The sequence below is a fragment of the Panicum hallii genome, chromosome 5, assembly GCF_002211085.1.
Source record: "Panicum hallii strain FIL2 chromosome 5, PHallii_v3.1, whole genome shotgun sequence".
Classification (NCBI taxonomy): Eukaryota; Viridiplantae; Streptophyta; class Magnoliopsida; order Poales; family Poaceae; genus Panicum; species Panicum hallii.
In genome coordinates this window covers 3,021,646-3,042,541 of record NC_038046.1, presented here as the reverse complement: position 1 = coordinate 3,042,541, position 20,896 = coordinate 3,021,646, and the positions used below count along the sequence as shown (strand labels likewise).

The window sequence follows — 20,896 nt, the reverse complement described above, 5'->3', positions numbered from 1 at the left end:
ATGCTCAGCAGCCAGTCCGGCCGTCCGGGCCTTCACAGCAGAAATCACCGAACGACGAGCCATGGCTGAGAGAGCGCGAGTGCGTCGCCAGATGCGAGATGGCGCAGGAAGCGAAGCGAGGCATCCAGGAGGAAGCTAGAAGACTAGAAGAGGGAGAGGATGGCCAGACAGGCGGCGGTGGCGCTCCGGCGAGCCGCAGCGTCAAGCCGGAGGCGGCGTTCTACGCGAACCCGGGGGGTGTTTTTTGTTGTTGGGGGGGGGGGGGGGGGGGGGTGGCGCGGGGCGGGGGTGACGTTGTTTGAGAATTGAGATACCGACCACCCACCGTGTCCACCCCTTAGGTGATTATGACTCGTCCGATCGAGCTTGTGTGGCTCAGATTGGACCTATGGCGACCCGGCGCCTTCCTCGGGCTCGGATGCCAGAGGCGGCCCTGGTGAATGGTGATCCGCCGAGACTGAAGAAGAGGGGGATGGGCAGGATCGCTTGGCCGGCTTGGAGTTGGAGCAAAGGTGGCGCGGCGGCGGCGTGTCCTGTACCTGTTCGTTAAAATGTCTCATCCTCGCTCGGCCTCCGGAGGCGGCGCGGGGCTGGTTCCATGGCGACCTCTGCGCGCGCCCGTAGGCGAGCTCAAGCATAGCTTCAGGGATCGCCTCCATGGCGACGGTTTCGAACTCATTTTTTGTTCTTCTCAACCTCCAAAGCCGTAGAGATCAATCAAACAGTAATGTTTAAAAACACAGGGCGTGCCCGCCCTGGAAGCACGCAAAACCTTTATTCATCATCACGGTCTTATTCTCGTATACATAATAAGACGGAGTACCAGCAGCTAGTAGCTCCCTGTCAGGACTCAGGACTCAGGATGGTAGGAGCCCTGACATGACGATGACCGTGACCGTTCACCTCGGCCGTCCGATCCCAGCTCAAGCCTCAAGCGTAGTACTGATGGCCGGTGCCCGAGTCGTAGCGCCTGCTCTCGCACGCGTCGTAGTGTCGCCCGCCGTGGCCGTGGCCGTGCAGGTGGTGCTGCTCGCGGTATTCGCCGCCGAGGTGCCCATGGCACGACCCCTCGTGCCCAGCATGGCCGGCGTGGTGGTGGCTGCCGCTGCGACCGAGGTGGCCGTGGCCGTAGTGGCCCCTGCCGGCGCGCGCCACCTCGTCGATCTCCTCGTACTCCTTGCGGACGGCGTAGCGCTCGCCGCCCTCGCCGTGGTAGTGCCCCGGCTCGGCGTACGGCCTCCTCACGTCCTCCGAGCAGTAGCCCGACTCCGAGTAGTACGCCATGGCGGCGGTGCCACCTGAGTTGCAGTGAATAGCAGCCAAGTTTGTGTGTTCAGCACTGCTGGTCTGTTCGATCTGCAATGCTGAGACCTGATCGATGGATGCAGGATACATGGACTGGGCCGGGATTTTATAGTGTGCAAGCAGATGCATGATTGAGATGGAACTGTGGAAGGAATGCTGTGGCAAAGGATCGGACGTGGTGCATGCATGAGTGGAGCAGGGAACTTGTTCTGAAAGATACGTGCGCGCTCACTGCTTTCTGCCGAGCAGTGCCACCTGCACGTTCGGATCGAAGATGGAAGAAAACTCGAGGCGAATTTTTACACAGACCGATGCCGAGGAATTTTTCTGAATGAGATAAAAAGCTTGAAGAAGCTAGCTGTGTGGATTGAAGCAGAGTGTAAATGGAATAACAAAAGGGCTTGGATGGTAGGCAGATATCAAGATATGTCCAAGGCAAGGGGAAGAGGGGTTTTCTTTTTTTGTGCAAATGATCGATACGCATCCTGATGATGACCGGTTTACACTTGTTATATTGTACAAGAATAGATATCATTGGGCCAGAAGCAATCACTAAATGAAAAAAAATCCCAGTCTTAATATTTTGTATGAGGAACAAGGACACAACAAGACAAAAGAAAACAAATTAACATAAGAACCAATTATAATTCTGTTCATGACAAGTAGAAACTAAAAAAAGGACATAAACTGAATGAGGGAGCTGTGAGCCTGTGAGGCCAGCTGGCAAACTAACGAAATCCATAGTTTTTGTGTACGAGAATTATATTTTGCTTTTATCAGGAAGCATAATTGGTACTTTAATCAATATATTTCAGATTCAAGCGACTCTGCTGCAACTTTTGTCCAATGGTTGTTTAATTGTTATTTTTTTTTTACTGCAAGGCATGTTGTTGTTTTTTTCTAAAGGGAACGGCAAAAGATTTGTCGTAATTTTTATTAGAAGAAGAATTTTAAAGAAATACAAACAACTCCAAATTCCCAGACGACTGAAGCCTTTCCAGACTTGACACAACTACAAGAACAACAGCAGCAACACAAACAACAAGAAATAAAGAAACTGCAAGGCATGTTGTCTATTTGGCTTTGGTTAATCCACAATTCTTGACCCATCGTCCATTCATAATATGCATGAAATTGCTATTTACTAACCTATATTCTGTTGGTTTAAAAAAGCATAACCTGTTCTATCATGCTATGCTCACAACGATATGCATCCCCTCATGTGTATCTGAGAAAGAAAGAAAAAGAGAGAGTCTGAAAGGATACAAATAGAAATTTGCACATTTCTCTGCATGTGTGGTCAGACTCTCATCAGATGATGAGATAATTTCTATAAACAACATGTTAAAACCTACATCATCTATAAACGTCTCAATTTTCACAATTAACCAAAAGAATACTGCTGGCCTGAACACTCTGACTCAAGGCTTCAATGATTTAGCAACATTCATGTTCAGTTATATTAGGCGATCACTGTAAAAAGAACAATTGTTCATCACCTGCAGAAAAACGTGTTCTTCTTTTCCCCCTTTTGAGTGTTATTTGAGTTTCGTGCTTCAATCCTTCAAGCATTTAGATCATGAGCTAGCACAACAACATTTTGCTAGGTAGAGATCTTCCCATGAATTTCAGTGTTGTCACCATGGACACTCATCTGATGATACTCTGGAACACAAAGCATGTTCAAGCAAGGATGCGCAAACGTACAGGTACAGGCCAGGTGCCATGCCTGGTGAAAAATGCGCCACATGTACGGTATAATCTTAGTATATAGGAGTACAGTACATACCAATGTATGTAGACGGTCCGATTCACATCACAAACTGCGTGCCTTTACGGGGAAGCTTTATTTATTTAGGTCACAAGCTTATTTTCGTAGTTCGTACACAGGCTGCGTGTGCACGTACACACAGAAATACATACCCGGCCGTACACACTGTATTTATACTACTATCAGACACGTGGGGAGCACACGTACGCACATATATACGTGACACGTACGGGCCTCAGGTCCGGAGATATGCGATCGTCGATGGAGCCGGCGTGAAGCCGGTCATCTCTCATTCGACCCTGACGGCGAAGTTCTCCTTGCGCTCGTGGAACTCGCCGGTGCCGGTGTTGATGTCCTCCTCGAACTTGCTCTCGCGCGCCTCGAAGTGGCCGGGGCCGTGTCCGCCGGTGCGCGAGACCTTGTCGACCTCCTCGAACTTCTCCTTGACGACGTGCTGCTGGACGCCGCCGTGGCGGCCGAAGCCGGCCGGGCTGGCCATCGACCTCACCTCCTCCGAGCAGCAGTAGTCCACCTCCTGGTAGTGAGCCATTGCTGGTGAAGCTTGGAGCTTGCGGGCTGTTTGTGTGCAGTGCCTACTAGTGAAGTGCTTAGGAATTGTATGAGATGACTCGTGTGCAGGATGCTAGGGTTGGGCGTGCGCTTTTATAGGCTTATAGCGAGGAAGCGCATGAGTGGAATGTGGAATAACCGGTTCACATGGGGGGAGAAAGATTCCTGTGTGCAATCGCTTTATTGATTATTGTGTGCTTTCTTGGCTTTTTACCATCCATCTAGAAGTGCTTGGAATTGGACTGTACTAGCAAAGTGGATGCTAGTACATGCTAGGGTGGCTAGACAATTATTAAATTGCAATTTTACATGATAATATGAAGTTCAATTTTTTCTAATTAGGATATAACATATGCAATTCGATTGTGCTGTGCGCACATGTGAGCGTCTATATTTGTACTGTGTTCCGAAAAAGAGAGAAAATAGCTAATCTAGACACTGGGTGGGTGGTGCAAGTGTGGAAGATCAGAAAAGAAAAATATATATTATGAAAAATAAGAGAAAAAACAACAACATATGTAGACATAGGTACGCAGGGCATCCATTTAAATCAGCTGCTTGTTCGTAAACCGTGGGTTCCTTCGTTTCAAAAAAAGTAAACCGTGGGTTCCAATTCCATTAAAGAAAAGCAAAAGGATATGAAATTAACGAGCAAAAGGTTCGGCTCATCAAAAATGTCGGTCACCGGTCAGGTAAGAATATGTTTATCAGTTGGCAGTTTGGAATATATACTTGCGTCTCGGCCTGCACCGCGTTTCATTTCACCAGAGATGGAGACCGCAAGCCACCTTAGCACCGGACAGCGCGTGGCTGCTTGTAGGTGAAATAGAATCGCAATTACTTTATTCATTCCTAAGGTGTGCGGACATGTTTACTACAGTTCTGTAAAAATGTGTTTGGAAAACTAAGTGGTACACGTGTTACTCCCTCAGAATTAATCGGTATCCCTTGGTTATGTGTTGGTCACGTCTATATTGTAGAAAAGATATTTTATTCGACCAGAAACATTGAACTAAAATCTCCCAATATATACTTATGCCTTTCTGAAGGGAAAAAGGATTTACAAATGAAACAAAAAGTTGACAGAAGAATGAGCTATAATTAATTGTGTTCATAACAATAAGTAAAAATGACAAAAAGGTTGACAATAGTTGAATGAGGAAGCTGAGGCTAGCTGGGCAAACAACCGAGATCCATACTTTTGCTGTTCACAGGAGTTATATTGAGTTTTATAGAAAACATCAAGCAGCATTAGTGCTTTAATCATTGTGGTGCTGGTTCAAATGAATTTGCTGCAACTTTATTCCACTGGTCATTTTTCTTCTTTTTACTGCAAGGTTGTTTATTTGAATTTGGTTAATCCTGAATTCATGATCCATCATTCATGTGTAATATGCATGGAATTGCTATCTACTAACCCAATCTGTTCGTTTATGACAGCAGAGGCTGAACTGATCTGTTGTATTAAACTACTATCAGAGGGGAATATGAACTGACAGGTGCAGACTGCAAAACCAGGAGAAAATATTTGCATATGCTCTTAGATGATAAGGGTATCTGGATAATCAACATTATGTTACAACACGCGCCTTCTATTTACAACTTTATTTGCACAGTTAACCAAAATAACACTAGCCTGAACATGCGATTGAAGGGCTGAAACGCAACGCAATTATATATTCCTACCTACTTGTCAAGTGATAAGTTTCACAATTTAATCAGGCCTATCAAAGTACCAATGCAAGAGGATTTTGAGATGAGCTCTGATTGGCACTTCCCTTGCTAGTTTCTCATGTCAGATTGGTATTTGTTTTTTTTAAAAAAATGCAGTGATTTTAGGCTATAAATTGCAAACTGAGTGCTGAATGTTGATGCCTTTGAAGCTGGAGCATCAACTGAAGCCTGCACCAGTACCAAACAGAAAGGTCCAGACAATTATCTACAGTTTGAGTTCATATGGGGTTGTTTTTGTTTTTGTTTCAGTTTACGAACATGGCCTGGTGCCATGGTGCAATCAAAGTGGTGCTTGGATGAGGAAGATGTTCAGTTGTGAAGTGTACATTGTGATGATCATTGATTTTCTGTTGTAGGCTGTGGCTCTATTTAGACCAACTCCTTTTTCTTCTTCTTTTGATCTGCTTAAGATAATATAACTTGTACCCTGACTGAATGTTGATTTGAGATTGCAAATTGATGTGAATTCAGATTGTGGTTCAATATGGATTAAGATCTTTGTCAAATTGAGGTTGTGATTATTGTGTCAATTTGTGATTGCGAATATTGTAATTGCCTCAGTTTGTTGATGTCGCTTCAGTATAAGTCTATGCATCCAAACAAAGACTTTCAAAGAACATTTCTTCTTTGGTTTCATCAGTGATATCCTCTCTTGACAACATTAGTTACATGATCTCAAATTGCCAACAGTAAGTAATCTCAGTTTACAACACTCACAATTCACAACACTTAAGTGATTGACATTCAATATTGTTTAGTAACAATCTCAATTCTCACATCAAATTTTTTTTTGAAACGATTTTTTTTTTGAAACGACTTCTCACATCAATTTGAAAAGCTTGTGTACTGATGTTCTCAATTTGAGAACAGATAACCGACGTTGTCAGTTTGATAGCAAAATTCAGTATGCCAATTTGGAAGCTGCCCCTGTTTCTTATTTTCAGAAGAAATTCGAGGGAGGATGAGGAGCATCATGAGGTCTCGCTTCCGCTGGTGACACCACCAGAGAAGAAGCTCTAATCCGCCGGCGACGCAGAGCTTGCAGATAAGCACGGCAGGGTGGTGCCCCCAGTACGCACGCAGCGCTTGACACCAAGGGGCCGAGAGCTGCCCCTTGACTTGCGCGGAGCAGGCTTGGCAGCAGCGGCCGCCGGCAGCCGCGCGCGAGCACGAAGTCGATGACAGCGGCCTCAAACCAGGAGCTGCCCGAAGACGTCGTCGTCATCCTCAACCTCCAGTCCTCCACGCGGGGCCAACTGGGCTGCTACACCGGGGAAGTCGAACGGAAGAGGGATGGGAGGAGGAAAGCGGCGATGGAGGGGACTTCCGCGGAGACCTGCTCGAGCTCGACCCGCGCCGGCAGCTGGCAGGGATTCGAGCCGTGGTGAGGTCGAGGCGTTGTATCATAAAATCCCTTCACAACTAGGGGTTTTTTTTTATAAAAATGCCTACACAATACTTTCATAAACCCTCCTGAGTCGGATCGCGATTATTAATCGCGATCCAAATATTTTCGTAAACCCCCCTATTTTGACTTAAAATTTACACAATAGCGCTTCTTTGCCGCCGGCATCCTTCGCATTCTTCCCGGTCGCTAATGGCTCCCCTCCCGTCCGGCGACAGCTGCCTGGTCGTCGTGGACACTCGTCGGTCTCCTACCACCTTGTGGAGAAGAGAAACGACGCGGCGGAAGGGAGGGATCCCGTTCCGGCAGAGCGCGGTGCGCGACTTGGTGTCTATCGGGAAGGAGGGTCCCCGTTTCCCTCGCCGCTGGCGAGGCCTGGTATTGGGGGATCCCCCAGCCCCTGCCAGACCCAGGTGCAGAGATCGAATTCGACTTGATTCATACTGAATGAGGAAGACGATCAGTTGACTAATCAGTTCTGAGCGTATTCTCTTCTGACTGGGTGCTGCCCTCTCGTAGGCTATAGCTTTGTTTCAGGATGCTTCTGTTTCCCCCCTTTTTTTGAGCTGATTAAGGTCGAAATACACCACCTGTTTTCCCCTTCCCGGTGACGAAGAGAATCGGCACGGCAAGAGGGAGACGACGAAGCGCTTCGTTCCGGAAGACGGCGGTGCATGGGCGACCTGGCTTCGGAGGCGCTCACGGGCTACGGCGTCTCCGGTCTACCTCGCCACCACCTGCCTCGTCTATGTGCCGCGGACCTCTCGTGTCACGCCGACTCGCCGATCAATCCGTGACCCTCGCCGTAACCCCTGTTGTTCCCTCATCACCGGCGAGCCTTGGATTGAGGATCCCAAACTCTGCCCGGTCGAAATCGCATGTTCACTTTGGAGATAGTTGGGTCGATGCAGCAACACATCATACATGTACTTCGTACGGAGAAGCTTTATTCAGGTCACGAGCTTATTTTGGTAGTACGTACAGAGACTGGGTACGGTGTATACGCACGACAGCAAAGTACGCGGATACGGTAGACCTTGCACACAAACTTGTACATCATACAACCGGAGAACACGCACATACGTATGCGATACGTGCCTCCGGTCCAACCCCGGCCAGATACGTGCATCGTCGTGAAGCTGATCAGTCGGACCTGACGACGAAGGTCTCCTTGCGCTCGTGGAACTCGCCGGTGCAGGTGTCGACCTCCTCCTCGACCTTGGTCTCGCGCACCACGAAGTGGCCGGAGCCGCCGTGGGCGTGGTGGCCGTGGTGGTGGTGGCGGCCGTGGCTGCCGGTGCGTGACGCCCTGTCGACCTCCTCGAACTTCTCCCTGACGACGTGCTGCTGGACGCCGCCGTGGCGGCCGAAGCCGGCCGGGCTGGCCACCGACCTCACCTCCTCGGAGCAGTAGTCCACCTCCTGGTAGTGAGCCATGGTGATGGTTGGTCTACCTGCGTGCAGTGCCTGTGCTTACAAGTGTTTGTGAATTGCGTGAGATTTGTGTGCTGGATACTAGGGCTGGGTGCGCTTTTATAGCGAAGAAATTGAAGTGCTGAACTGCATGGGTGGAGTGAGGAATAATGTGTTCATTTTTTTTTGCGAGTAGGAATAATGTGTTCATGAGGGAGAAAGATGCATGTGTGCTTTCTTGGTCTTTTGGGCATTGATCTAGAAGTATTGGGACTGTATTGGCCTAGTAGATACTCTTTGGATGGCTAGGGCCCTTTTTTAATTGCGATTTTGTCATGTTGATACGCTGTTTAATTGTATTCTCATTATTAGCTAGGATACTTATAGGATGAGGAAATAGCTGGTTCAAAACATGTGTATAGGAGCACTTGTAATCCAGCAAACATTTGCTGCCCCGTAGCTGCTTATTTGTAAAACAATAGACTCAACTCAGTGGTAAAAACACTAAATTCAACGCAGACCTGTAGTTACCAAGCAAAGTGCTTATGTTCGAAGGTCGCCTTCCGTAGAAGCGACGGGTCAGGTTAGAATATACTTATCATTTAGCCAATGGGAATATACCCTTGCGTCTCGTCCAGCGTCGCGTTTCACCCTCCGTTCAAGATGTGATAACGTCCTAAGGTTCCAAGAAGTGATGCAATGTACGCCGCCGCCGGCCTGGTTCCGCCTTCAGGTCCCTTTCCAGTATCCAGCAACCATGCCTGACGAACCTCACTTGCTGGTTTTACACAAATGCTTCTCAAGAATCTGGTGAAGGGCGGCATACAGCAATTGAGATTCTCACATATTGTGGGCATCCACAAGGTTACAAAATTCAAATGAAAACAGAAACCGTGAGAAACAGTTCGTAAGCATATACCAGTCATCTTATGGATGCAAGCCGATACCAGATGGGTAGTTCTAGGCATTCATTTAAATCATTTCCTTCCCACTTTTCTATCTTTGAAAGTTGGATTAGATCATTTGGATGAGATTTGGGTCAACCAAATAACCGAGTGACATCAATACTTGCATATCCCTAGGAAAGATGCACAAATTTGTGCCTCTAAAACATGTAGAAGCCATATATGATACATATAATTGATACTGTTTCATTGGTTCAGATCATATTCTCTGTTCGAGAATTAATACTCTCCTGATCTTCTCTACCTGTTTCCTTGCTATTTTCTCCTGCTCAACTCTTGCCATTTGGCTTGCTTGAGCCGTCATCTTCCTAAAACCAGTTGAGCACAAAGGGTTATCAGTGTGTCAAGACTAATGCTTCTTCCTCTTCTTGCTGCTGCTTTTCAGATGCTTCTTTCGTTTTCCACGCGACTTGCTTGAACCACCATCATCTTCTTTGTCTCCGTCAAACAGCATGTTCATTCCAAGGTCAAAACCATCTGCTAGGCCTCCTAACCTGTTGGCAGAATCAGTTGGCAGAATCAGACAACAGTTGGTTGTGTAAAGTGGCTAAGAAACCAAACTGAAAATCCCAAAGCCAATTATGTATGTATGCAGGAAATAAACAGCAGCACAAGATCAACCGTATGAACTCTAAAATATTGAAATTTGAACATACCCATGAAGTTGTCTCCTGATCCGCTTCTCAATCTGCTTATCACGTTTGGTTACTGGTGCACGAGTGAACAGTTCCTCTTCCTGTTTCTCTTGCTCCTCTCTCTGCCGCATGTACTTCACGAATTCCCTGCTTTCATCACCCACTGTTTCCTTCCACTGTAAAATGTAGAAGATTATTTAGCATGAAAATAGATGGCATGCAAGACAAGTTGCTAATAGATGTATAGCAAACCTCCTCAGGCCGGCCAGCAGTATCATCGATCATCTCTTTAATATAAGGATTTTCCTTTGCCATTCGTGCTATTGCTTTATCTCTCCTTGAATCTTGCTTTCGACGCTTATCTTCATCATCCATGATAGCAGGCATAAACTTCGGAGGACGGTAAACACCATCATTATCCTGAAATCAAGCAATACGTCAGAACAGAATGAGCTGCATAAAGCAAATATGCCACATTAACTGAGATATCCAGCAAATAGGGGAAAAAATGACATAGTTAATGAAAAATTGGCATTCAGCAATTAAGCAGAATATCGATATCCAAACTTAAAAAAACAGGGCAATCACACATTCACACATCTCAACCATGCTGATGTAAAATATATACATAAAGCGCCACATAAAAAGTGAACTTCTAAAGGGTCAAGAAGCTTAATGTTGCAATCAAATTCAGTACTGTAGGGATGACAGTCATTTTTCCTTAAAAAAAGGATGTTGATTCAATATTACCAGTGACAACCGACAACTATATTACAAAGGACATACTACAGTAGCAGAAAAGATGGGATCATTTCGTCTCCACATGAATGACATGGGCCTTAGATATTTGGGCTAATCCATGAGTGCACACAATTCAATTATTATATCTTCCACAAAGCAACATTCATGTAGGTGGTTTGCGCATGCACAAAAGAAAACATATGACATCTCTTTAGCAAATGTAAGAATAATAGGTGTATCAGTAAGCAAGGGAATAACATCACCTGCCCATCAGGAGCAGACTTTGTATCCATCATATCTGGGTTTGGCCTATACTTCAGCAGGTCTTCCTCATCAGAATGCTCACCCTTCCCCTTCACCTCTGCATTCCCTGCCTTCTCTCGAGCAGTTGCACCATCAGCAGCATTGGTGAGCTTCTGGATTTGGTACTCTGCCTTCTTGTCAATAGGACGAATCTACCGCACCAAATTCAACAGAACGCCATCACATAATTAACCAACTATATCGAGGCAGGCGAATGAACAATCAACATCAAAGGCACGAGCCCAAACCTTCTCTAGAAAGAGCCTGATCTCGACAAGACTCCGGACGACAGGGTGTGCATCCACCGAGAGCCCCTTGGCCTTACGGAGAAGGTAGTAGACGATGTCCTGGCAGTAACCAAGGAGCAGGTGGTTCTTCGCCTCTAGGTACCCGATCCCGTTGGCCGTCGGCAACTGATTCTCCTTAACCTATCGACACCAGAGAAGAAAAATTGACTCAAAGCCAGCAGGATGGCGAACCGGAATTCATTCTCCCATCGTACCCAATTCCGGCGGTTGGAAAAATTGGGAGAGGGAAGGGAATCTTGTTAGGGGAAGACATGGGTAGATCACCTTCCGGGTGATGGCCTCGACCTTGCCCCTAACGAGGTCCAATCCGTCCTTCATCTCCTTGAGGGCGGCGAGCAGCTTCGGCGCGTCGTTGGCTTCGGCGGCGGCTGATGCGGCCGCCATGGCGGGGAGCAACTCTTGTCGGAGAAACAGGAGGCGGCACGCGACACGGCTATGTCAGGGGAAGAGCGTGACCGACGGTGCAGAGCGTGGCGGAGACCGGAGCGAGCAGGCGACGGCACGGGGCCTCGTTGCGGTGGCGGTGGCGACTGGCGAATGGGCGGAGGCGGCGCTTGGGGTTTAGGGAGGGTGCGACGGTGACTGGGTAGGGCAGCGAGCGGGGCGACCTAGCAGGCCGCGATGTTGGGCCGACGAGTCCGGCTTCTCTATTGGACACAGATTTGGGCCTTTTTGACCCAGAAATTGGACATATTTTTCTTCATTTTTTTTGAGAGTGTGGGGTCCCAACTTCCAAGTTTTCCGGCTACTTTCGGCAGAACCATGTTGATTTTGAGAAGCTGTCAATTCTATCAACTAGGAAATCCTGGCAGTTCCATCGAAGCCAGATCGGTAACGGGTTTAGAGCTAAAAGCTCATCGAATCTATCTATCTATAATATAAAAATCCAAAATAATTGAATACACGTTCTACCGGCGTGAAAGAAAGTTACCCCTCTCGATGGACCTGCTTGGCAGCCCGGGGATCGGCACGGCAGGATGCAGGACTATGGGCCTGTTTGGATACGATTATAATCGGTTTTTGGGTGAGAAAAATCGAGAATCGAAATTAATCGCGCCAAACGGTCCGCGCTTACTTCGATTTCCTCCGCCGTTGCTTCATTTGGCCGGCCTCCTTTGCACGTAAAATCGAAAATCAGAAAACGCGGTCGCAATCACGATTCTGGAGGCCGCCAATTCGCTGCGCGGCGATTCCGCATGCCAAACAAACAGGCCCAATAACTGATGTTCTAAAATGGTTCCGCCAAAATCCAGAATATTTTGACACCGCGCGCTATTGCTTACCCGCCCGCGCGTACCCGCGTTCATCTTTCCCATTCTCGCAAAAATCACGGCTCCTCGATGACTCGATCCCATCTCTTTCCTTCTGCAGATGCAGCGCCGCCGCTCCATTTCCCTCCCCATCCATCCGCACTGCCGCTCCCAGCCTAGCCCAGCGAGGTGGCGACCCCCTCCCTCCCTTTCCATGGCAGATGCAGCGGTGGCAACAGCCCGTCTTGATGCCTTCCGTCCACGGCGTCCTGCCCCCACGGAGTCGTGGCCGCCGCCGCCGCCGCCGCCGCGCAGAACATGAAGTCAAGGCGCGCCCCTCCCCTTAATCGCCTTCGAGCAGGAGAGGTTCGTTCTCGACTCTCCTAGCCAATTGCATCTCAGCGGCGTGCGGCCGCTGCTCTATCTGCCCACGCACCGACCCCTTCGTCCATGCTTCGTACGAAGCCGCGGCGCCCGCCGGCGAGGGCGGAGGGGCGGGGGGCGTGGAGGCAGCCGCAAGGACTCATGCTGCTTGATCCATTTAGCTTTTCACTGCGATTCGTGGAAAAGGTGCTTTTCTGAATGGCTTTCCAATCAGATGTATATCCAGATTTGGTGTCAATCAATGTAAGCAACATATTGGCCATTGCAATGCTTGTATACTGTTTTCCTCCAACTGACTCTCCTTATTTGAATATGTTCATTTCATTCGTAGCAATCTCAAGATGAGTTAGTGAAGGCTCTTCTGTGGTAGGCAACTTATACCATGCAGTTTACACACTCTTCAAGTTTGTTTGACTTGAGAATGATAAATTGATATGTAGAAACTATATTGCTGCTTATCCTCTTTAAGTTTTCACGATTTTATCAGAATAATGTAATTTGAAAAGAAAAGTTACATCTACAAAATGAACAGGAAGTACCGTCTAAAACTCTAATAACTGAACAAATAACCTGCATTTGTTTCCTTAATTTCTTCTGGTCGAACATCCTTCCATAAAGTTACTTTAGAGGGCCAACTGGCCAAGTTCAAACATGGATAGGGCATGAGCATCATTGAAGAAAGTTAATTGTTGTATGCTCCTTTTATTTTGTCACCTGGCATTCTTACATCTTCAGAACACTGGATGGCAATTTACATCCCAGAGCCTCTTACTCAGAGAACTTAATGGAAATATTGAACTAATAATATACTGATTGATCAGGTTGGAACCAAAAGAGATAAGAACATTCTGGATGATCAACCAATAGAATCAACAAGCTACTATACAAGGTAAACCATGTAAAGTAGCATCAGGTGCATCGAATACAGCATGTCAACATTCTTAACTGGGTTTTGTTTTCTGTTTTTCAGATTCGATCCATACAGATGTGTGGCTCCTTGGTGTTAAACATGTTCGGGGTTGCCTTTGGTAGGCTTGATTTGTGTTACGAGATGGGATTTGGTGGCCCCTGGTATGGTTATCCAAATTAATAGCAGCAGCTTATATCATCTGCCTGTGCATCTCAAATTGCCAATTTTCCTCAGGGATGTTGCTGCTGGAGCTGTGATCCTTCAGGAAGCTGGAGATCTTGTTTTAGACCCGTAAGTCAGCAAGTCTGGTCAAACCTGAACCCTGAAACACCTGATCATTTCTTATATAGCTTGAAGCAAAATATAAATTACTTTGTTGTTGTTGACAAGATTGGTTTAACCTATGTTCATATAGGATATAGCCGAAGTTGAATTCCTTTTTTTGGCAATTAAGATTTGTGTTTATAGCATGGTTCTCCTGAAGTTGATCTTGCAGGCTTGCAGCATTCCCTTGTTTATTGACATCCAGTTCTGCTAAATTCTATTCTGGTCAGAAAGCATAAGCGACCTTAATGAAATATTTTACTGATGCCATGTCACTTTGGGATGCTATTTTACTGATGCCATGTCACTTTGATGTGCTATTTTACTGATGCCATATCACTTTGGTATGCTTGTGAATAGACTATACCAGAAAAACCCATGTATTTTCCTTTTTGTTTCAAAATTCTCCTCTTAAACGTTGCCCATTGTATAGGAAGAATTATCAACGTTACGTGGTAAAGTTGCATTTTTAGAGGAGGTTGCTAAATCATGTCAAGAAAAAGAAACCAATTACCATCAGCTTAGTGATAGGTTAGGAAAGGTAAGGTGATACTTGATATAAATTTTCATTTAAACACATCATTTTTTAGAGTCTTGACATGTTGGCTTTGCATTATTTTGTTAGGAATTGAAGGATATCAAAGATCATGATCAACGAATGAGATCAAAGGTTGGCAGCGTGTTATCTTATGGTTAACCATATTTGTTTAAGCTGCTGTTCATTCTTACGATGCTCTGTTTTATCTTGAAATCTTTTAAAGTCCCTCTCCAGGCATATCATGTTGAATAAAATAGGAAATACCTTGCTTTCTTTTTTATGCTCATGATCTCGAATATTGCCATCTGTTAGAAGTTGTGTATGCACTATACTTTTCCTTCTTAATACATCAGAGATGGTTACATATGAAGTTTATTTTCCTTCTTGAATATTGCCATTAGGTTCGCATGTATACATATGGCATATATTTCAAAAAAAAAGAAATGGCACATATACATATGGATTAGGCATTTTACTTCATTACAGAGATTGGTTTAACAATGGTCGGTATGATATGGGGAGGTACTTTTGGTATTAAGGATCACCATATAATTTGGTACCCTGATAATTTCTATTACATATTTTTACTGTAGTTTCATCATATATGTATGTCTGCATTTGTGATGACTTGGTTTTCTTGGCATCCAAGTATCCAACTGGTATTAAGAAGGCGAACTGCTGTAGTTGACTGAGAGAGAAATGTGTTTTTTCAGTACCAAGAACTCGTTCTAGAATGGTCTCTCTTTATATGCTCATGGTCATGGACAACATACCGGTTCCCTGTTTTTTCAGCACAGTAGCCATCATTATATAGGTGTGTATGGTTCAGAGATTTGGGTTGAATGTGTGGTAACAAATGATGGAGCAGTGATGTTTATTTTTGTCTATAATCTACTAATTAGTTTATCTTTTTTTTCATATTTACCCAGGGTTCTAAAATTATTTTTGTCAGCATTGAGAGGAGACAAGGTGGTCCCACTAGCCTTTGCAGAGGGGATCAAGTGGCTGTCCGGTGGCAGATTAGATGTAGCAGCAGCCGGATGAATCCTTTGTCATTTTTTAAATCCTTAACTTCCATGATTCATTACTGTTTTTACTGATCCAATTATTACTTTGCCCCTGGTGTGACTCATTAGCAACAAAAAAAAAATATGACTAACTCTGAAACAAATTAGATGGACCGTCAGTCACCCAGCTTTTGTTCCACTGATAGTTGGCACCTGCAAATAAATTTGTCCTAACTTGTTTTGATTGGATCTCAGCAGTGGTTATGTTGAAAGAGCTCAGAAGAAGTAAGAAAGAGGTGAGCTTAGTTCTGTACATATCGAATTGCATAATTGGTATAAATCTTTTATGCACACGAGTCCCACTTATAATTTGATGACTAATATATGTGAAGTGATTATGTGCTTCATTCTTCTGGTTTTCCTGCAACTGGGGAGTCTTCAGCTAATTATATAGTTTCTGGTCTTTAACAATGGTCTTGAGGATCTTGTGTCTGTTTTATCATTTCATTATCCTTGCAGGTATAATATATCGGTTTTTTAATACATGCCTGTATATCTGCATTACAGATTTCTTGCAGGTTCTTGTGAAACAAGTAGGACAGTGCTTTTTGGTTTCTAGATGTTTGGTGAATTGAAACAGATACTAAATGTAGTAATAAGGGAGTATTCTGACATGACAGTGGCTGAATTGTTACTATATTTTACTAAACCTTGCTATTTGCCACATTGGTTTTGTTCAGAAATAAAACTGCACTTTGTGTTTGCACTATAGGCTATTTTTCTAAATGTCTCCAGTGGCTTCAAGTTAACAGAGATGGCAGGAGATCTGGCCATAGGCCATACGCACTAGATCTTTGTTCATGAAAGTTGGCTTAAAAGACCTTAATTTGATGGTTAACGAATTTCTTGTGAATGTGATTTCTTTTAAACAGGTGCGCATGCACGTGCACTCTATTATAAACATAAAACATTTATTCAATATTTTTTAAACACGTGCACCTTAGTAGTCATAAAAAGAAACCAAGAAATAGGATGACTAGGAAATTGTTGGCAATAACCAGCATCAATGGCAACTTCAGTATACACTCGCTCCTGAGCTGGTCGCTTTGCCAGTTTAAAATTAGGCAAACATCAACCAATATGACGGGAAAATTAAATAGATAGCTTTGCATCAGTAAATCCAGTACTACTACAAATACTCGACACAGGTTGAAGTACAGTACACACCAGACTTTGAAAGACCAAACGGACTACGGTAAAACAGTTCTCCAGGAGAAATTTGATTTAAATGGAAATGGTAAGAAGTTGATAAAAGTTGGTCTTTCATATGATCAGAAGCTTCATAACTCCAGTAACAGAAGCAAATGACTTTGATGTCCTAGTAGTTGAGGGTATTTCTCTGAAATTTCCCAAAGAATGCATTTAATGCCTAGTAGTATACAATAGAAGTCCCATGGTTCCATCGCACCCATTAGTATGCCCTTCTTCCTCCTAACGGAAAGGTATTTGATCCAGAGATATGACCCCGGTTACCAAACCCACCTCTGCCCCTCGACCGGAAATTGCCTGAAAACAAAACTCACAAGTTAATAGGAGAAGACAGGGATGAACCTGGAACATGCATCAATGCAGAAACCAAAGAAAAAAAACTTAGAAACTAGCCACCTCCTCCCATCGAACTTGCAGATTTGGACATGGATTCTAGTGCAGGATTCACGACTTGGCCAGCTTCCCGCAAAATCTTGACTAGATTCCTTGAGAACTTCGCATTTGCATGTGTGAAAAAAGTAAATGCAGTTCCACTGGCACCAGCACGGCCAGTTCGACCTATCCTGTGAATATAATCTTCAAGAGTTGTTGGAAAATCATAATTTATCACACATTTTATGTCCTTCACATCTGCAAAATTAACAAATGTTATCAGTACTTAATCAAGATTGATGTGTTGTCCTGAAAACCACGCTGGACCACACTGGAACATCAACATTGTCGATCTCCATAGAAGGCAGTACATGGTTTAGACAAGCACCAAAAAGAAAATCCACAGTGCTGCACTTCCAATTTCTAAAACACAAGTCGAAGGAGCTGAAAAACTGAACCGGGCATCAATCGCTGCTGGATGTGGAATTGATGGTGATTAACCTCTCAGCCTTTATTAGAAAATGTTGAATACTGCAACTGGCATGCCTGGGTAACCATTTATTCAATAAGGTAGCAGCATCCAATATCCGCAAGACCGTATAACCCAAACAAAATCTGTCAAGCATGCCAGTCCAACATAGGCTGTAATGATTAAGGTGCTGCATCAGAGGTCACTATGGGAATCCATTGAAAAGAAACGCTGATTACTCTTGTAAACCACCTTTTGACCAGTTCGCACTTGGCAGTGATACCGATGATGAGGCACTTGACCAAAAAACAGAACAAGCTTCTAAACATATTTAGTTGTCACATTGAAATCTAAACGTGCTACTTGCGAAGGTTGTGCAAGTATTTTTATTTGAATTTAATATACCATTATTACACAAACAAAATTCATTCATAAAATTCTGCCATACATGTGCAGAACTAATATTGCTCTCACCAATTCTATAAAGAAATCCATTAAGGTAATGTGATTGTTCACCATGCCTTACAGAAGAATATGGCAAGAAGGGGTCAATAAGAAGAGTAGAATTTTGGACAAACAAGCACCAGCATTACATTAAACCTAAATGCTCAGTGATGAAGGAATGAATCAAGTTCAGTGCCAAATGCATGTACGCTTGCACATTCCTTTTTCATGTTATCCATTTTAACAAAAAGTAAAGGCTCCCTACAAGATCTATCAGGTTTCTGTTTTTTTTTCAAAGAAACATGTTTCTGCTTTTTTTAGGGCCAACCAAGAAAAGGAAAGTTACCATCATCTGAAATCTGAAGTGCCTGGGTAACACTGCCAATGCTTAGGCTCAAGTGAGGTAAACCATGGGTAAAGATGATCTACCTTTGACATGATGGCACCTTGGTATACACCACCAATCCACAAGTTCAGTTCACTCAACCAAACACAGCTGACCAGCCCTCCGACTTATCCTTGAGCACTCGGAACTAGTACCTAATCCTAATATTCAAATAAATAATCATACCAAGACCACGTGCTGCTACATCTGTGGCAGCCATTATGGGACTCTTGCCGCTCTTAAACTCTGCAAGAACATAGTCCCTTTCAGCTTGAGCTTTATCACCATGTATAGATAATGCTGGCCACCCATCCATTCTAAGTTGCCTGGTGATCTTATCACAGTCCTTTTTCGTTTGGAAAAATATCAAGATACGGCTCCCATCCATTAAATCAGACAAGAGCTTACTGAGTCTGTGGGAAAGAAGTGACAACCAACTCACATTGTGTCAATTTGTAATCTATAATATAGAAGATATAGTACCATAATGCCAACCATACGTACCTCGGGTACTTCTCATGATCTGAAATAACTTCAACAATTTGTTGTATGGAATGATTAGCTTTAAGGTCAGGTGATCCTATGGTTACCTACATTGCAGTGTAAGCCAATGTTAATGAAAGGTCTGTCAAAATCAATATAGTAAACCAGAAAATAACAAAATCAACAGGAACATTTCACACCTTGTAAGGATTTTGCAGAAACTGTCTAGCTAAGGCTTCAACTTCTCTAGGCCACGTGGCACTCCAATACAGGGTTTGCCTGTCTGGCCGGATCTACAGATAGCATAAGTATGGAACAAACATTAGAGATTGGCTAGACAACTATTAGTGATAAGCATTCTGCATTTTCAAGGAAACAATACCTGTGCAACAATTTTTCGAATTTGAGGCTCAAAACCCATATCTAACATCCGGTCTGCCTCATCCAGCACAAGGTATGTCACTCTACGTAGGTTTGTGTGACCAGCTTCCAGCAAATCAATCAACCGCCCAGGAGTTGCAATGACAATTTCCACTCCTGAAAGTACAGATACCATGCTTTAGCTTTTAAAAAATAATATTCACCTAGAAGAATTCAAGTCGGTAGGAAGTGTGCATATACCTCTTCTAAGGTCACGTATTTGTGGACCCTTAGGTGCACCACCATATACACATGTGCTTCTAGTTCTTGAATATGATCCAAATTTTGTGGATTCTTCCTGTATTTGAACAGCAAGTTCTCTTGTTGGGGCGAGGATTAATACAATCGGGCCATCACCTTGCTCTACAGCCATTACAGTCATGAGTAAGCGAATGGACAGTCAAAAAGGCGCATAGAAAGCAAACCAAAAGTTAATAGAACACAAACCTAGCCGAGGCTGGGCGCCAACATGAACCAAACCAGGTAGCAGATAAGATAATGTTTTCCCTGAGCCTGTTTGAGCGATACCAATCAGGTCCCTACCCTTCAGAGCCATAGGCCAACCTTGAGATTGAATAGGTGTGGGCTCCACAAACCCAGACTTGGCAATTGCTTGCATGCAGTAATCTGTTGAAGGCATCGAAGCAGTAATATAAAAAATGTTAGATATTAAATTAGTCTTAACAGACGGGCAGACAAGACTAGAGTTAGGGTAAACCTGGGAAGTTGGCTTCCTGGAAGTATCGGACAGGCTTGGGCACATCCCGGCCCTCGACGGTGATATCCCGTAGGCGGCGGTACTGCGCCACCTCCGCATCCGACATAGCCTGCACGGAGGGAGACTCCACGTAGAAGTTCTTCTCAAACGGTATCAGGCTCCGGAAGTCAGGCTTTGGCAGGGCGAGCGTGTCAAGCCCGTCCCTGCCGCGCCCTCCTCTGCCGCCACCATAGCCGCCTCCACCGCCACCTCCATAGCCGCCTCCACCGCCTCTGCCGCCTCCACCACGGCCTCTGCCGCCCTGCCCGTAGCGCGGGTAATCGCCGCCAGCGGAGGCCGCCGGCACGGGCGGATACGCCGCGGCGTAAGTGTTCGCCGCCGGCATGGGGACCGGCGGAGCGACCATAGGAGCCACGGCCAGGTCGCTGCACAAACGAACCAAATTGATCGAGTCAGAGTCGGGTCAGAATTCAAATCAGATCGGAGAAGCTGGGATCAGGGTTCGCGTACCTGCGCCTGTCGTGGTACGACGAGGGGTCGGCGAAGCGGAGGTCGTAGGGGTTCATGGCGCCGGGCACGGGCTTGGCCGGAGGGGCAAGGAGCTTGGCGGGACGGGCCGAGCAGGGCGAGGTCGCCGCCGAGCTCGAGGGTAAAGGTGAGGGGAGGGGATGGATCTGCTGGTGGCGGCGGGCGGAGACGCGGTGGGATGCTTTTTGTTGGGTCGCCTTGGTGGCGTGCGGGACGGACGGGGGTCGGTTCGTGTGACCCACGCG

The 20,896-nt window shown here is 45.3% G+C and overlaps 5 protein-coding genes and 1 long non-coding RNA gene across 10 annotated transcripts; 1 reads left to right on the top strand and 5 right to left on the bottom strand.

Moving 5' to 3' along the window:
- Positions 1-730: 730 nt before the first annotated feature.
- Positions 731-1,397, bottom strand: LOC112893875 (probable zinc transporter protein DDB_G0282067). The gene has a single exon (XM_025961397.1). The coding sequence runs from the start codon at positions 1,393-1,395 to the stop codon at positions 931-933; it is 465 nt and encodes a 154-aa protein (XP_025817182.1). The 5' UTR covers positions 1,396-1,397; the 3' UTR covers positions 731-930.
- A 1,718-nt stretch (positions 1,398-3,115) lies between these two features.
- Positions 3,116-3,707, bottom strand: LOC112894058. The gene has a single exon (XM_025961632.1). The coding sequence runs from the start codon at positions 3,624-3,626 to the stop codon at positions 3,366-3,368; it is 261 nt and encodes an 86-aa protein (XP_025817417.1). The 5' UTR covers positions 3,627-3,707; the 3' UTR covers positions 3,116-3,365.
- Positions 3,708-7,706: 3,999 nt separating this feature from the next.
- On the bottom strand, positions 7,707-8,301 carry LOC112895869. The gene has a single exon (XM_025963867.1). The coding sequence runs from the start codon at positions 8,220-8,222 to the stop codon at positions 7,929-7,931; it is 294 nt and encodes a 97-aa protein (XP_025819652.1). The 5' UTR covers positions 8,223-8,301; the 3' UTR covers positions 7,707-7,928.
- Positions 8,302-9,169: 868 nt separating this feature from the next.
- LOC112891703 (neuroguidin) lies at positions 9,170-11,717 on the bottom strand. The gene is made up of 6 exons (XM_025958631.1): positions 11,415-11,717; positions 11,091-11,270; positions 10,803-10,994; positions 10,051-10,218; positions 9,820-9,974; positions 9,170-9,657 (listed from the first exon to the last, which is right to left on the bottom strand). Exons 1-6 carry the CDS (start codon positions 11,532-11,534, stop codon positions 9,513-9,515), a joined length of 960 nt encoding a protein of 319 aa, XP_025814416.1. The 5' UTR covers positions 11,535-11,717; the 3' UTR covers positions 9,170-9,512.
- Positions 11,718-12,421: 704 nt separating this feature from the next.
- On the top strand, positions 12,422-16,563 carry LOC112892009. 2 transcript variants are annotated; one of them, XR_003228642.1, is made up of 7 exons: positions 12,422-12,766; positions 13,606-13,673; positions 13,755-13,855; positions 13,929-14,559; positions 14,644-14,688; positions 15,486-15,859; positions 16,131-16,563. It is a non-coding gene; the product is annotated as an uncharacterized LOC112892009 (long non-coding RNA). The 2 variants fall into 2 exon arrangements; XR_003228640.1 differs by having other exon boundaries at positions 15,486-16,563.
- A 251-nt stretch (positions 16,564-16,814) lies between these two features.
- Positions 16,815-20,847, bottom strand: LOC112892008 (DEAD-box ATP-dependent RNA helicase 30). Of its 4 annotated transcripts, none has more exons than XR_003228637.1 (10): positions 20,634-20,845; positions 20,124-20,548; positions 19,853-20,032; positions 19,607-19,768; positions 19,368-19,522; positions 19,186-19,278; positions 19,007-19,092; positions 18,547-18,915; positions 17,229-17,846; positions 16,815-17,129 (listed from the first exon to the last, which is right to left on the bottom strand). XR_003228637.1 is itself a non-coding variant. In XM_025959054.1 (10 exons), exons 1-10 carry the CDS (start codon positions 20,687-20,689, stop codon positions 17,035-17,037), a joined length of 1,713 nt encoding a protein of 570 aa, XP_025814839.1. In that variant the 5' UTR covers positions 20,690-20,837; the 3' UTR covers positions 16,815-17,034. The 4 variants fall into 4 exon arrangements, 1 of the variants encoding a protein (XP_025814839.1); XR_003228638.1 differs by having other exon boundaries at positions 17,229-17,462; XM_025959054.1 differs by having other exon boundaries at positions 17,229-17,462; positions 18,689-18,915; positions 20,634-20,837.
- Positions 20,848-20,896: the final 49 nt, after the last annotated feature.